Source organism: Podarcis melisellensis, assembly GCF_964234715.1.
Source record: "Podarcis melisellensis genome assembly, chromosome: 5".
In the NCBI taxonomy this organism is placed as follows: Eukaryota; Metazoa; Chordata; class Lepidosauria; order Squamata; family Lacertidae; genus Podarcis; species Podarcis melisellensis.
Genome location: NC_138537.1, coordinates 68,897,153 through 68,913,868, shown reverse-complemented (window position 1 = coordinate 68,913,868; position 16,716 = coordinate 68,897,153). Strand labels below are relative to the sequence as shown.

The 16,716-nt window shown below is 43.9% G+C and overlaps 1 protein-coding gene across 5 annotated transcripts in view; it reads right to left on the bottom strand.

The window, feature by feature from the left end:
• ADAMTS14 (ADAM metallopeptidase with thrombospondin type 1 motif 14) overlaps positions 1-16,716 on the bottom strand; it is an 83,193-nt gene that overhangs the window by 51,261 nt on the left and 15,216 nt on the right. For all 5 annotated transcript variants that reach the window (XR_014168730.1, XR_014168731.1, XM_081913071.1 and 2 more), the window contains exons 3-4: positions 12,561-12,714; positions 10,279-10,475 (exon numbers count right to left, since the gene is read on the bottom strand). Coding sequence is in view for 3 of the 5 variants with exons in the window: in XM_081913071.1 (XP_081769197.1) it covers positions 10,279-10,475; positions 12,561-12,714 (351 nt within the window). In the remaining 2 variants the exon portion in view is untranslated. The remainder of the gene's footprint in view (positions 1-10,278; positions 10,476-12,560; positions 12,715-16,716) is intronic.

Below are 16,716 nucleotides of genomic sequence, written 5' to 3'. Positions count from 1 at the left end.
CCAAATTCTACCCCAGATGTGATCTAGCATTATCTGGGGGGTTTCTGGCCCTTTGGGGTCTTGATTTTGACAAGGACTGTCTGGAAGCTGCAGTGGGTACCATCAGGTCCCCCTCTGCACCAGGTCCCACCAGGTCTGGGCTGAGCATTGAGCAGCTGAAACAAGGGAGAAAACAGTACCTCTGAAAACAGCATCCAAGTGCAAATTACGTTAACTGTGTGGCTAGCAACCACATCAGGAGGTTTGGAAATTTAATCCCAGATACAAGTAATAAGAATAAGAATAATTTATTATTTATACCCCGCCCATCTGGCTGGGTTTCCCCAGCCAACCTGGGCGGCTTCCAACAGAATATTAAAAACATCAAACATCAAACATTAAAAACCTCCCTGAACAGGACTGCCTTCTGATGTCTTCTAAAAGCCAGATAGTTGTTTATTTCCTTGACACCTGATGGGAGGGCATTCCACAGGGTGGGCACCACCACTGAGAAGTCCCTCTGCCTAGTTCCCTGTAACTTCGCTTCTCGCAGTGAGGGAACCCCCAGAAGGCCCTCGGAGCTGAACCTCAGTGTCCGGGCTGAACAATGGGGGTGGAGATGCTCCTTCAGGTACAGTGGGCCAAGACCGTTTAGGGCTTTAAAGGTCAGCACCAACACTTTGAATCGTGCTCAGAAACATACTGGGAGCCGATGTAGGTCTTTCAGGATCGGTGTTATCTGGTCTCGGCAGCCACTCCCAGTCACCAGTCTAGCTGCTCAGTTTAGGGCCCAATTTCCCTAGAAACAGCAGCATCTGTGGAGGTGAGCTTTACCCATTTCCTTCCCAACCGTGATCCTGGGGGTGGGGTGGGGTGTGGACCTTGATGAAAATTTCCCCTCACTTTAAAACACTGCAGTTGGATTTAGGGGGGAAAGCTAACTGCATTGGCACCGGGGGGGGGGCAGGACTTTCGTCAGGTGAGTGGAGGGGGAGGAGATAAACCTGCCCTCTTGCTGTGGTCCCAATGAAAATTGGAGGGGGTTGCACCTAGGTTAATGTTTTTATTTTATTTTTTAAAATCCCACAGTATGGCTATGAGCCACACAATTTATGTAATGCGTAGCTTAGTCCTGAGCGAATTACATCTGTGCAAAGATATTCAGACCTGTGAAAAGCTTCACGTGTTGTTTCACGGGGGCAATTCATCACTCCACAAGGTAAGGGAAAACTTTGCGCTACACAAAGGGGGTAAAGTGGAGGTCACGCAAGTAAGGTTGGAGGGGAAGTTGCACTCCAGAGCCAGCAAAACCGTTAATCCCCACTTGCAGTAAGTTGAGAAAGATTTGACTAATGAATCTACTTGGCACAAATCCTTCTAACGAACAGATTAAGCTCACACACAGAGAGAAAAGATATTTAAGCTTTAATAGCAGAATCCAACCTACAAAAATGTCACAAAGCCATCAAGATCTCCAACAACACTCGATAGCTAACCAGGAGAATTTTCTTTCAAATGGAGGAAAAAAAATGAGATGTAATTTTTAAAAAAATTTTACAGTGGTACCTCGGGTTTCAGACACTTCAGATTACAGACGCTTTGGGTTACAGACTCCACTAACCCAGAAATAGTACCTTGGGGTAAGAACTTTGCTTCAGGATGAGAACAGAAATCGCACGGCAGCAGCGGGAGGCCCCATTAGCTAAAGTGGTACCTCAGGTTAAGAACAGTTTCAGGTTAAGAACGGACCTCCAGAACGAATTAAATTCTTAACCCCAGGTGCCACTGTAATAAATTAAAGGCAAATCGTTTTGCTAGAACAGGGCAGAATGATGGGGGGAGGAAGAACTTACCTTATGCCACAGGAATAATAAAAAATAATAGATCTTACGACTGAACAATGACTGACTGGGAAATGCTAAAAATATATTATGACTTACTCCCTTATTGAAAACAGTAGTTCCCATTTCCTGAAGATACTTGCAGCCCCGTGCTGCTGGGTCACTTTCAAAGATGGCTTCCATGCCACCAGAATGAAACATTCAGTTGTCAATTAGCCCTGGAAGCAAAGCCACTTGGATTGGCCAGAGCACTGGAATATTATGCAACCTTAAGCTGATTTAATAAAAGGAAGGTTGCCTGGCATACAAGCTACTTAGCTTACTTCATGGCACATTTCCTGACCCCAAGATACTATTATGGGGGTTCTCATGAAGCATGTTGTGATGTGTCCCTGATGAAGTGAGGCTCCTACTTACAGTAAGTGGCCTCTTCATCTCCAATTGACATGCAGTGACCCGTTTCCTTCTCTCTATTCCACTCTTGTATAGTCAATAAAATTTATGCGCCTTGGGGAAGGATGAAGATAATTTTGGGAGAGTCTTGCAAATTGTTTCAATAAAACAATTAGCTAAATAAACAGAACTTACAACCCAGCTGCTAAATCCATCGTTCTAATGTCCCTTTGCTTGCTACGTAAAAGAAACACGCACCACCACCCCCCCCCAAAAAAATCCAATTCTGGTTCTTTTCCCTCCCTCTTCCTTTGGCAGTAGCAATTTCATCTCCACTGTAGCAGCCAATATCTGTTCCTTGCCAAACAAGGTCTTGTGCCACACATCACGCAGAGCATTCCCCGTCTGGAAAATATCGCTAGCTTTGGGATTAAGTTGCATTTTAACATAATGCGGTATGCTTTTAATCCAGGAGCTTCTTATTTTACCTAAGCCGTCTCCTCTTAAACCAGTTCTAAATTCAGCTCTTTGCTGCTCCTCAGCTACCAGCATTTGCGGTGGGCGAAAATGGTTCGAGTTAACGCATTTTGTTGCCTAAACAATGCACATTTGGTTTCAGAATAGGGGAGGTGGGAAACACCCCAAAAAGTTTGAGGTAAGGCCTGCCTCTTTTTGCTGCCTGCTGTGCCTTTAAAAACATATATTCAACTTGTTTGGGTGGGGGAGAACAGTCTTTCCAGGATGGCCAGCGACCATTCCGTCTCCCACAATGCAGCAGTCAGCACATCTATATCAAAACATAGCAGCCATTGCCTTCTAGGAGGAAAAATGATGCCATCAATCTGTACATCGTGGTTCTCTTTCCTACACAATCCAGAAAGCTTTAGCAAGGGTTGTGGTGGAAGGAAGATCCATCTCTGAGAAGAATGAATAGCAGAGTGTGGGGGAGATAATGAAAGACAGAAGCACATATATTTTACAGAATGAGGACAGAGAACAAGGAACAGTGCAACAAATGTTTGCAGGGGATTCTGTGATAAGTGATGTGATATTGTTTGAACAAGGAGTCAGCTGTAACTGATGAACAGAAAACGTAATTGTGCACCCAGCTATTTAGAAGAAGAAAAATCCAACTCTGGTTTGATATCTATTTTCTTTACATATGGTTCAAGAAAAAGTCAAAGTCTTGTTTTTATGGAAAGCAGGCCACAAGTGCATTTGAAAGGCATAGGCAAAGTCTGGCCCACCAGGTGTTTGGGACTACAATTCCCATCATCCCTAGCTAACAGGACCAGTGGTCAGGGATGATCGGAATTGTAGTCCCAAACATCTGGAGGGTCAGAGTTTGCCTATGCCTGCTTTACACACATTGCTCCCTTAAGACCCCAAAGGAAGATATCCAGTCCATACAATGGACTGAAAGGGATATATTGGTGTATGTGCAGATGTGTCCAGAGGGGTGGGGCTAAGTGTATGTTCTAGAGCCTGAAAATGATTGCTTCTTTGCAGTGGGGAAACATCCTTTGCAGAGAATCTGAGCTGGGCATGCTAAAATAAACCCACTAATCTGGGGCAGAGAATTAATGATAACAGAGGAACAAATGGATGTCTCCAAAGATCCAGTATCACCAAGTTTACAGTGCAGCAGTAGTTTTCAACCAGTCCGTCGTGGCACCCTGGGGTGCCTTGAATGATAGTCAGGGGTGCTGTGGGCAACACTGGCCTCGATCCCTCTTTCCTTCCATCCCACCTTGGATACCCTTTTGCATCTCTGCCTCCCAAAGGCTTGCACAGCTGTTTGTTGCAGCAGCCCTGGCTACAAGCTCCCCAGGAGAATGGTGCCTCTGGGGCTGGACAGAAGTTGCTTTCCAGACCCCTGTGGAGCAGTGGGAGGAGGCACCTGTCTTTGGGGCAGGGGTGAGGCAGCTCAGAAACCAGAGGTGGCAGCTACAGCTGCCCAGAGGACTCTCAAGGAGGGGGAGAGACAGAAGGCTGAGGGAACACTCCACAAGGGAGTGTGTTTGAAAAGGGGTAAGGAGCTGCCAGCTCTGCAGGCAAGGGGTGACATAACTGGGCTCCTGAGCCCCACAGGGGTGCCGCAGAAAGAATGTAGTTGGTCAAGGGAGCTGTGGATTCAAAAAGATTGAACACCTCTGCAGTACAAGGTTGCTGTTTTTAATGTTTTTCATATTTATTTTTTAAAACCAACAGCGACTGCCATTTTAACTAATGTCCCCAGAACCAAGCCAACAGCAGCATAATATATTCTAAGTGCCTGCATGTAACATTCTTCCCATTGCTCTTGGATAGGTCTCCAAGCATCTCCAAAGCCAATGTTTGGGCCACAGTAGATAATCAGGCCACCTCATTAGTGCCAAATGGTAACTGTTACAGTTCTGAACCCAGCTAGTTGTTAGAATATGGTGGGAAGGATTTTCTCCCTCTAATCAGATTAAGGTGGCAGGAACTAGTGAGTCCTCCTCATGAAAACCCAACAGGCTCACAGACAGCTGCCTCAAGGGCCTCCCCCACCTTCCAGCCCCCCGTAGAGGATCACTGGGGGAAAGAGCTTTGTCCTTTTTAAGTGCCGTGAGCTTAAAATTTCTTAACCGTTCTGGTGGTTCCCACACTGCGAGAAGTGAGGATACAGGGAATCAGGCCGAGGGCCTTCTCGGTAGTGGTGCCCCACCCTGTGGAACGCCCTCCCATCAGATGTCAAGGAAATAAACAACTATCTGACTTTTAGAAGACATCAGAAGGCAGCCCTGTTTAGGGAAGTTTTTAATGTTTTGTGTTTTATCGTGATTTTAATATTCTGTTGGGAGCTGCCCAGAATGGCTGGGAAAACCCAGTCAGATGGGTGGGGTATAAATAAATTATTATTATTATTATTATTATTATTATTATTATTATTATTATTTATACCAGCAAGGAGAAGAGTAACCATTGGGACATGGAAGCAACCATCAATAACAAAAGCAGCACTGCAAGACTGCAGATTAGGAATCTTTTGCACTTTCTATGAACGCAGTGGTTCTCAAACTTTTCCCCCTGGGCCACACTTTCAGAATAAAAATTTGCTCATGTCACACCTAATCTTTTATCGACAAGGAGTACAAAATTGGAAAACAAAAAGAAACAACTCCTGTCAGTGCTTCATTTGTTAACACATGAACACAACTACTTTATAATATGATCATGGGACATCCAGAAAGTAAACTGTAAAACAATGCAGAGCTACACAAGAATATGAATCATTCCCTCTTGCTCTCATTTCGAGAAGATATCTATCCATATTTTGCAAATAAAATTAAAAAAATACTTTGGCACTATACTATACTACATTACACTGGAATGTTTAAATGTTTCTTTGGTTGTCCTTGAATCTTCCCGCCACACTTGCCTCCACTGTCTTTGAGAACCACTCCATTAACACAACAGATGAACAAAAATGTCCAGGGAACATGGGGAATCTACCTTACACCAAGTAAAACCATTGCGTCCAGCCAGCTCAGTACTGTCTACACCAATGGGCAGCAATTTTCCGGGATTTCAGACAAGGGACAATCCCAACGCTACCTGAAGAACATGGTAGGTCTTCTGCATGCAAAGCAGTTGTTCTACCGCAAAAGTGCACCTCTTACTCCGCCCCTTGGGCTTTGTAGCCAAAGAATGCAGAGCTCCCACAAATTTCTACCCACTCTGTTCCAACACATGCTAAGGCTGTGCATATGAGTTGCTTTCAGGTTTGAGTTAGAATCCTAAAGAACCTGAATGTTCATGTGGCTAGAGAATCTCACTCGTCTTCTGGCTTTCCTTACCTTCTATGCACATTCACCAGATTCATATCCCATATAGGGTGCCCAGGAATTCAATTTTTAGACTCCACACCTTTTTATAAGGCTGGCTTTTAAAAGCAATTAACACACATGCACATACTGTCCATGGCCTCACATATTCGGCCATTTGATATTTTGTGTGCTCAGTCTTGTTGTGTATCACTGCATTCATGAAGCCTAGAAACTTCCTTTGTGTTGTTATTCTTCATAAAAGAATGCTTGGATCTTCAGAATTCTAGAAAGATGAATGAACGAATCAATTTATTACAGTCACAGACCAGAGATAGAATTCTAGGGAAATCCCAAAAACTGAACAAAATGTTTTTTGGGGAAATCTGTGCAACCAGTGTAATGTTTATGTTGCAAACAGCACAAGGCACTTTAAATTGTTTTCATAAAGTTCAATATATCTGAACGTTTACTTGGTTTACATTTCTTACAGTGCAGTCCTGCGCTTGTTTACTCAGGAGTAAGCTCTACTATGTTCAACAGTAGGTGTGTACAGTATTGCAGTCTTAAAACTGCGCTAACAGGAATACACTTTATTTTTAAAGCCAACTTTTTATATTATATCATCACAACAGCTTGAACTTAAATGATTCATTGACAGCCTAAGCTGCTAAAGAAACAAATATTGTTTACAATAATAAGAGGAAAATGAATCCATGGCAACACAGATGTACACGAATATCCAGTCATCATCCTGTCCTAAATATAGACTTCATTTCCACATAAACAGCTCATGGGCAAAAGACACACTTCATCCCTATGTTGATAGAACTGTTTCAATATAGGGAACTTCCGTTTTCCATTAAGAAAACGCAATTAGGATACATCTTACAAACAACTGAAATAAGCTCTTTAAAATCTCAGGGCGTTTATAGTTGAGGAAAACAGCTCAATTCCATTCAAGGCAGCCCTATATAAGAGTATATCCCATGCAGGATTTAGCCCTTGAGGGCTAAAATAATACACAGTGTATTGTATCTCAAACCTGTCAAAAGACTTCTCCCTTAAGCCCTGCCTTGCTCTCTCTCTCCATTAACACTGTGGTCTCTCTACTCACCCAAGCTACCAGTTCATCAAATCCTTTCTTCTTACAATCTGACAAGAGCTTCGCCAAGGCTCTCCCTCTTCAGCCTTGCCTTGAACTAACAGGATTAGTGTTCATTTGTGTGGTCTTGGTCAGGCTGTGATTTATAGCTGCTGGCATGGCTCCCTTTTGTATTCCTTTCTGATGAACTCTGAACTTGCTCCCCCGGGTCACCCACCCCACAAAAGCACGGGGGCATTCTGCTCAGCTGTGCATTCCTCTAACCTATTTCCGATTTAAGAAGGAAACAGGCTGCTTCTGAGTAGAGCTAACCTGCGGCGTCCTCCCATCTTCCACTCCACACGTCAAAGTCTCCTTCCTGCAATGGTTTCTTCCTCTGCACACCAGACTTCAGCATTTGCAGGACAATTTAAAGTATCCAAAGCGCACGAGAATTTTCCATCCCACAAGCCTCGTAAAAGACCAAATGATAAGGCTCCCTCTCTACTGGCAACTAAAAATGCAAAATATCCAACAACACAGCAGCTAAAAGCAGTAATAAAACAAGTCACAAACCATCAGCAGTTGGTTTAACACCCCATTAATTCGGGCTCACTGTTCCAAACACCCATTAAAACAAAGGTTTCCTGCATTCTTATCACAGCAAAGAATACCTCCTTCAGATAAGGAGGTTCACACCCTGGTTGCCACTCACCAACCTGCCCCTCTGCCAGCTGATCTAACTGTATCAAACAAAGGAAGAAACTTGAAGCTGTGGGAAAGAATACACAGAAGTATTATTAGGGAAGGGCCTTCGCTCAGAGATAAGAGCACATACTGTGCGTGCAAAACATTCTATGTTCTATTCCCAAAATCTCCAAATAGAGCTGGGATAGATTACTATGAGAACCCTTCTACCAATCAATATGCACAGTACTGAGCTAGATGGGCCAATGGGCTGCCTCAGTATAAGGCAGCTGATCTTCCTATGTTCCTTTAATATTTGGAGCAGGGAGACCTCCTAGAAAAGTGTGGGAAGAAGCAACTCCTTGAGGTTAAGATGGTTGTTGGCTGTTAGAATCTGGTTCTCAGTTGTGTTGCATTTAAAAAATAGAAGGAAGTTGGCTTCCCACTTATTTAGAAAGATTTATAGACTGCTTAACCACAAATATCTCCCAGCGATGTACATAAGGTTGCAGGCAAAAGGCAGCTAGAAACCCACAAGACTTATTGAAAACAAATAGTTCCCTTACTCCCTGGGGAGTTTGCTTGCATCCGTTTAATTTTATTCCACCTCAGCCACATTTGGGGAATATTGTAACAGTACTGAGAATAGAGCGAGACTTGTCAAATTGCGTGTGGGGTGGGGGACTACTGCTTGGGAAGCGGTCTAGGCCAAAACACCTTTTGAAGTGAGAGGCCCCCCCGAATGGCATGGTGGCGCGGTGGGAGTCCAGTCTAAAGAGAAGCCTCTCAAAGGTCACCAGCAATGATGGATAACTAGCAGGCGAGGCCCTTAAATGGTGGGTGTTGCTCACCAAGTGCCTGGAGACTTGACAAGGGTGCGAAAAGAAAGTGTCAGAACTAAAAGAAGGGACAAAGAGGAAGGAGAGAAAAAGGGTCTGCCTGGAGGCTGGCGAAGGAAATAATGCTTTAGCAAGCTCTTCGTTTTGCATCTTACCCACAGAGGTCATGTTTTCTCCTTTTTACCGATCTTTTCTTCTATCTCATTAAGCTCTCCAATAGGCCTTTTTCCATCTGAAAAGGCAGCTGCCTCTCTTCCACTCCTCCCCGCCCCCCGCCGCCCCCCCAACCCAGCATCCTGAATATTCACAGAGTGAAAAGCGTCCCCTGCTGAGTATAAACCATGAAATGGGGTTGAAAATGAAGCTTTTGATTAAACCTGACAATTTCAAGCTTCTCATGCCGTCCCCTAGAAGCTGGGGGGAAATGACATCATGCATGACACCCAGTTCCGCAGGAGGGGCAAGCGAAGGGTCAGGGAGTGGCGGAAACCCCTTCGCTTCTCTACAACTTGGGTTCGTTTAAGGAGCAAATTGGTGCACTTGAAAGGGGAGCGTTAAAACATCAAGGTTATAGGGAGACGAGACGTCTTTGCATTTACGTTTTGCCATGTGACAAAGTTACGATTTTAATATTCTGATGGTTTTTCCTGTTTTTTTGCTATTGTTTTACTGGGTCTGTTTTACGAGTTCTCGGATGATTTTTAACACAATGTATTGTTCTTTTTATGCTGCGCTTTGTACCCTTAAAATGGTTGTAAGTCACTTGGAGGGCAAGCAACTAATAAATCGACTAATAATAATAATAATAATCGATGAACCAATAGCAAACAAACCATTCTGCACATGTAGAAGCACATCGTTTATGCAGAGTACTGTAGTTCTAAAACACAGCTGGCGTATAAAATGTCGGATAAATCTGAGGGGCAAGCCAAGGTGAATGCTCAGGTCCCTAATAGGGCATGGAGTTCATCTCTCTGGAAAACATTAATTAAAAGCATCCATCCTAGCAGCACGATGACATCTGTTGTCATTGTTGATGCTCGGATAGAACCTCTGCTCCAAAAAGGGAACCACTTCTTTTGAAATAACTCCAAAGCTGCTCTGGTATTTGCTGAAGTCTGACCTCTGGTAAAACTGCAAGCAAAACATCTTTTAGCTGGTCACTTCCGACAAATTTCATTATATATAGCCAGAGTTTTAAATGGGGCTTCACATCATCTGAAAGCTTTCACCCACGAAAACAGTAACTGGAGTGCCAGAAGGATCTGACGGTTGGTTACTACTGTTGATCAGACCTTTTGATCAAGAGTCATGATTTCCTTAGTAGAGAATCTGAGCAACTCCCTGCTTCCACAGCCACTTTCCCGCCCACCCAGCCCATGGAATCTGACAGGGAAATGTCCATTGAGCCAATCCAACTATCCTTCGCTTGGGTAGGCCCCAAACCTTCGAACACAACATCAAATGCCATTATAAGACATGAAGGTTTCACAATATGCACCATTACGGCCTCGCAGACTTCTAGGGTACATATGTGCACTCACACAGTGAAACTACGTCATCCGATGCAAACAGCAGATACCCACACTCAGGTGACTAGTGGATATGCAGCCCTCCCTTCCAGTCCCCATCTGTAACAGTTAAAATAAAACAGCAGAGAGCCTCACTATGTTCATGAGGGTGAGGACGTAATTCTGGACGTGTTCCTTCCCATGGAATCGTACAACAGAATCGTCCACGGCCAGCAGAATCTCTATGTTGTAGTCGTCTTTCTTGGCGTGGCGCCTCTTCCGATCTGCTTCGCCAACCTGCTCTTCAATTAGGTTCAGTGTGTTTGGGAGCTGACCTAGGCTAAAGCCTGGAACTAGGAAAGTTGAGAGCAAAGACAAAGGGGTTAAAAAGCTATTGCTGGCACAATTGTCAAATTTCAGAAGTTATTCTGGTCTCTAAAATCTATTATTCTGCAAAAAAACAAAACAACCTCGAAAAACATACACCACAAGCCAAAGCATGCAAGTTACCTTCACACTGAAACATATATGCAGTAATGTAACATATATGCAGTACTGAAACATATATGCAGTTGGTCGATCTTAATTGCTGTGAGTCGAGCTATCACTATAATCTGTGTCTAAAGTACCACATTTTTTGCTCTATAAGATGCACTTTTTCCCTCCTAAAAAGACTGCTGCACAGAAATCCCTCTTGCTGTTCTGGCTTCTGGGATTCAGAATTTTTTTTTTTATTGTTTTCCTCCTCCAAAAACTAGGTGCATCTTATGGTCGGGTGCATCTTATAGAGCGAAAAATACGGTACTGCCTGTTGGGGACCAAGAATTGGATCAGAAAGCCTGAATGCTCCTTAAACAGGGAAAAGGTAGCCATGCTGGCCCATTAAAAAAAAATCCAAAATACATAGTAGGGCCACACTATTTATTAGGTCAACCAAAATGTCAAATCTTGAACACTATTTTGTGGCATTTTGGTTGGCCTAAAGGATAGGTATTGCCCTGCCATGTATACTGGAATTTATGTTCTTTGATGGCCTTAGCTTACAGAATTCAACCATTGTCAGTTTTGAAAGGGCAGAGAAACAGCTAACAGCAGTTTTGCATTCTGAATCTGGACACAGAAAGAAGTGGAAAGACCTGAGAGCTTTGAGCTTGGCTATAGCAGATGGAAGGGGTACAGGGGTCCATGCTGCTGGTTGGGGTACCTGGGGCAGGATTAGCAGTTGTGCTGTCAGCTTTTACTATGTTCTGCTTGCATATTTGTAAATAAAAACCAGTTGTTAGACAAAGTAAATCTCCAGTACTCTCTCATGCAAAAGAATGCTAGACCAGTACTTTCCCTAGACCTCTCTCCACCCAGAGGGAGTGCTTAAGAATACGAGTTGCATATGTTGGGATTTTATGGTTGCAGAATTCTGGAGCATTTTTGTCACACACAAAAATAAATCTCTTCTGTGTATGTGCAACAACGTCTTGGTGACTGACAGAGGCAATCTGTGTTTCTCTTTGTCCTCCCGGAAAGAAGGAAGCTTCTCCCATCACAGTGTGTCAGCCCTGGGGAAAACTGTACCTGCTCAGAGATGCCAGGCCCTGAAGCTCTTAAAAGGAGAAGAAGCTATGCCTTTTTTGCTTTCTATATGTAAGCATGTATATTGATTGATTGATTGATTGATTGATTCATCCCCCCAATACAAAAATAGCATACAATAAAAAAGTTTAAAAATAGAAATCCTCAATAAATAAACAAGACTATAATCATAAAAAAAAAATCCAACAGCAGCAAAGACAGCAGTACAGTCAAACATCGGCTTTTGAACATCTCGGCTGCTGAACATTTTGGAAGCCGAACGCCGGCAACCCAGAATTAAGTGCTTCTTTTTTCAACGGAACGGCTTCCACTGAGCTACCACTGTATTTTTCTCAATTTTCTCTGTAAATTTGCAGACCGCCCTTTGATCCTTGGTTTTCAAATGTTTCCCAAGTTGACCGGACTTCCGGAATGGATTACGTTAAAAAACTGAGGTTCCATTGTATTTGAGCTACGATTCACAACCCATAAAAACAGAAAATATGCAAAGCAAAGAGCAGATAATATGAACATAGAGTTAGTGGTTGCCTTTCTGGGTCTCCCAAAGCATCTGGAAGGCTTAAGAGGGAGAAACAGAGTCTCCATATAAGAAAGAGAGAATGTGTGTTTTCCCAGTAAGGGATAAAATCAAGATAAAATCTGCTTCTTGTGGAGAAGTGGGGGGGGGGGGAATGGACACCACTTCAAACACCATCTTGGCAAGAGTCCCTCTTCAGGCATAATGTTTTTTCTGTCCTGGAACTGTTACGGAAGCAGATAGTGCCTCTGTGTCAAATCTATCTGGAAATGGATGTGTGGGAACCATGAACACGATGCTGGAAATGTGCATCCATCTCAACAGGAAGACTTACCTTCATTATGATGGTCCTTGTATGCTTCTGCTCTCTGTTTGACAGTAGACCTACGGTAGACCACATGAGCTCTCCCATTCTTTTCTTTCTCCCACTGTCCTCGCTCCAAGGGCTCAATAAAAAACTCGCCGCTGTCTGTACGAATCAGGCCTGCCTGGAGAGCCATGGAAGAAAACGGCAAATGAAAAATAAGGAAGCGTGTATTGGTGGTGTCAGTTTGAAAGCCATGTTTGGCCCTATGTATTCAGCCAGTACCATTGACATATCCTGGAACCTTCCAAGTTCTGGAGCGAAAATGCAGGACTTCAGTGATCATGCAATTTATACTATTTGCCAGGCTGGACACCACTAAGAGTCTATTTGTTTCTCTTGCTGATAAAGGAGTAACAGTGTTGTGATTTTCTTGCTGTATTAAACACTATAGCACTGGGCATTTGTGCCTATTTCCATTAGAGACAAAACACAACAAATCACAAGCCAAGACAGCAGTGAATTTCTGTTGGGGTCCGTAAATGCAAGCAAATATCCAGAATAGTAGAAATGGCATGTGGGGCATAGCTGGTAACATAAACATCGTTTCAAGACACCAATATGTGCCATCAAAGGTGCTATTATGCACTCTAGAGTGACATTAATAACAACAGTAGTTCTGGTGCTATTACAGTAATAACTCCTGGTGATTGTGTGAACTTTCCTCATTTGTGACATTACAAATTTTGCTGGATTTGCAGCTAAATTTTCCAGCTAGTCTTCTTAACGTGCAACTTGGCAGAGAGCCCCTGTCAATCCCTCCATCTTCAAATGCCTCCCTGGTTTTGGTTAATCACAGTTCTGATTTCAGTTCACATGCTACATTTTGAATGCTTCAGGAAGAACCTGCCTTAGAAATGCAGAACATCACAATGGTGAATACCCCCAGCCCAAGGAGCTGCTGCACGAAATCCTTGCGATACCAGATGTCTTTACTCTGAAATAAGTCTTGCGCTTCCAGTAAATCTGCATTGAGGCTGCCCATCAGTTTTATTCTGAAACTCCACCTGATTAAGGCTTTGGACAATCAAAAGGAAATCAAATCACACACTGCAGACTGACAAGATTTTGGCAAGGATGTTAATATTGACCTAGCGGTCACTGACTTTCCCTAATCACCACCCACTTTTTTCTTCAGCTGTTGGCTATGAAAAAGCTCTTTTGTAACACACATCAGCGGTATCCTTTGAAGCTCTGCAACAATCCAGACTATTTTTTCAAGAAACATTTTTGTCCCTATTAAGCCAACAAACGCTTTGGGAATTCGAAACTAACACCGGCCATGTTACCATATTTGGTGGCCTCTAGTCCTGAGTTAATTTGTTGCCGCAGAGCTGCCAATACATGCCAGGCTGTCCACACTGGGAAATAAGGCCTGAGAACAATGGGTGATTTGCCTGCACTGCCAGAGAGTTGGAAGAGTCGCTGCAGTGCTCTCACATTGACTGTGCAGCAATAAAGTAATTTTGCACGTCAAGCAGGCAGCAGTTCATAGGAATGCACTGTAAAATCACTTACGTGAATATTAAATGCTCAGCGAGCTTTGCCTGGGGTAAACAGCTGGGCAGTGGAGGTTTATGTAGTACAGGTGGAATGCAATTATATTAAACTAGCCTTCACCCATCTGCCACCTTCCAGATGTTTTGGCTGCAGCTTGCACCAGCCCCAGCCAGCACGGTAACAGATTGGCAAAAGTCAGTCTAGACTATACACACAAGAAGGAATATTGGTACCATAAACGTACTGCAGCTAGGGTGAGCTCAGAATGCCTTATATGACCATCAGTTTCCCTTCTTCTATTTTTTACAGTTATAAACGTGTGCAAACTGGTTTCTATACTGTGCTAGCCTCAATGAAGAGAGCTCAATATAGGCCTATCACCTACCACCATCTCCAAAACCTCCCCGCCTTTCAATAGTTTACCCATCCAAAGCAGCACTAGAGCTCCAAACTGCAGTAAGCGGGAACAAGGAATAGCTCCCCAGGGTTGCCATGTCTCCTCTTTTTCCAGGACACGTCCTCTTTTTCAGGGGTGAAATTTCTGTCTGGGTGGATTTTTTAAACTTGCCAAAATATCTCTGGCTATACTTTCTGGATGAGACATAGGCACAACTGGTGGTTGAAGACTTGCTTTCCTCTTCTCTTCTCCTGCCAGACCCCTCTCAACAATATATCAAAGCTTCTATAGCCTACATATAGCAGGGGTATTTAAAATAAGAGTCATCCTAGCATCCTCTTTTTTGCTCTTCAAAATATGGCAACCCTAGATCCCCGCCTCCCTTCACTGTTTGCAAATCAAAAAGGAGTGCACCCTAGAGTGGAGGGGGAGAGAGAGACCAGATCTCCCTTGATCTCTTTTAGGACCTCCACAGGACATCCATGCATGCGGGAAGATTCAGGAGACAAAAGAAAGCAGTACTTCACATCACATGCTTAAACTACAGAAGCTGCTTTCACAAGATGGCCACAAAAGAGGAATAGACAAATCAGATAAGACTATCAATGGCTACTAACCATGGTGGGTATGTTCCACCTCCACTGTCCAAGGCAGCACACCCCTGAACACTGGCTGCTGGGTATCACAAACAGGGAGAGTTGCCATTACCCTCATGCCCTATTTGTAGACTTTCCAGAGGCATCTGGTTGGCCACTGTGAGAACAGAATGATGGACCAGATGGGCCTTGGCCTCAACATGGCTCTTTCTGGGTTTTCCTTACTACATCTCGACACTGTCTCCATTGACTAGTACAAATGTAAAAGGTAAAGGTAAAGGGACCCCAGACCATTAGGTCCAGTTGTGACCAACTCTGGGGTTGCGGTGCTCATCTCGCTTTATTGACCAAGGGAGCTGGCGTACAGCTTCCGGGTCATGTGGCCAGCATGACTAATGGCAAACCAGAGCAGCACACGGAAATGCCGTTTACCTTCCCGCCGGAGCAGTACCTATTTATCTACTTGCACTTTGAGGTGCTTTCCAACTGCTAGGTTGGCAGGAGCAGGGACCGAGCAACGGGAGCTCACCCCGTCGTGGGGATTCGAACCGCCGACCTTCTGATCGGCAAGTCCTAGGCTCTGTGGTTTAACCCACAGCGCCACCCGCGTCCTGGTACAAATGACTTCTAAGTAAAAGTGCATAAGGATAGCGAGCAGTGTCCTGATCTGGTTGAACACTTTCTGGGACCTGATGCAGTTTGATCCTACACGTGCTTACACGGAAGTACCTAAATTCTTTACTAATCTCAATGGGATTTAAGCCGAAGTAAGTGTGCATATGATTTGTTGCCTCGACATTGCCTGCTCCTTTGCATTTCTGCAAGAAAGGACCAAGCAACCCTTTCTTATGACCTTTACATGGAACACAGAGTGCAGGTTGCATGTTACACACTTGTCAGCTTCCTGGGATGACTGAAAAAACAGTCTAGACAATTGATTCTAATGATCTGCTCCCTACTGGGCAATCTATTTTTCCATGTTATAACGCTGCCTTTGAACAGATTAAGGTCACCGAACTGCAGGTGGCACAGGGCCTCTGCTAATGAGTGGACCAACGCAATGTTGGTCCTGAACCTAGAATCATACTTTTAGAAAACAACACACACACACACAACCTCTAACCTTTGCAAGCACCAAAGTATTCTTGTGAAGACCTGTCTCATTTGCACTCCCCTCTCCTGGGCTAGGAATAATAATTACTTCCAGGGAAAGGGCTCACACTGACCCCACTGTTCAAGCCACCCTGAGAAACAAAACCACATGTAAACCTTTTAAAAATTATGTATCTGCAAGAATGAAAGGGAGTATTGAGGTCATGGGCTTGTGAACACTTTTTGCTGTGCTGTCCAGGAAAGAAAATTCAGTTCAGAGCTATGAACATGCATGGCTTTAAAAGAGGATTGGCAAAATTCAGTGACAATCATTGGCCTCTAGTCTATTTTACCTCCACTATTGGAACAGGCAACCCGCTTCTACATTAGTTTATGGGAATTGCAAGGAGTGAGAATTGTTATTGAACTCCAGTTCTGCTTGTGAGTTTCTTCACTGTGACAATAGGATGTGGACTAGATGGGCCTTTGGTCTGCACCAGCAGTGGCTCTTCCTATGTCATTAGGCTCCCAAAAATCATAT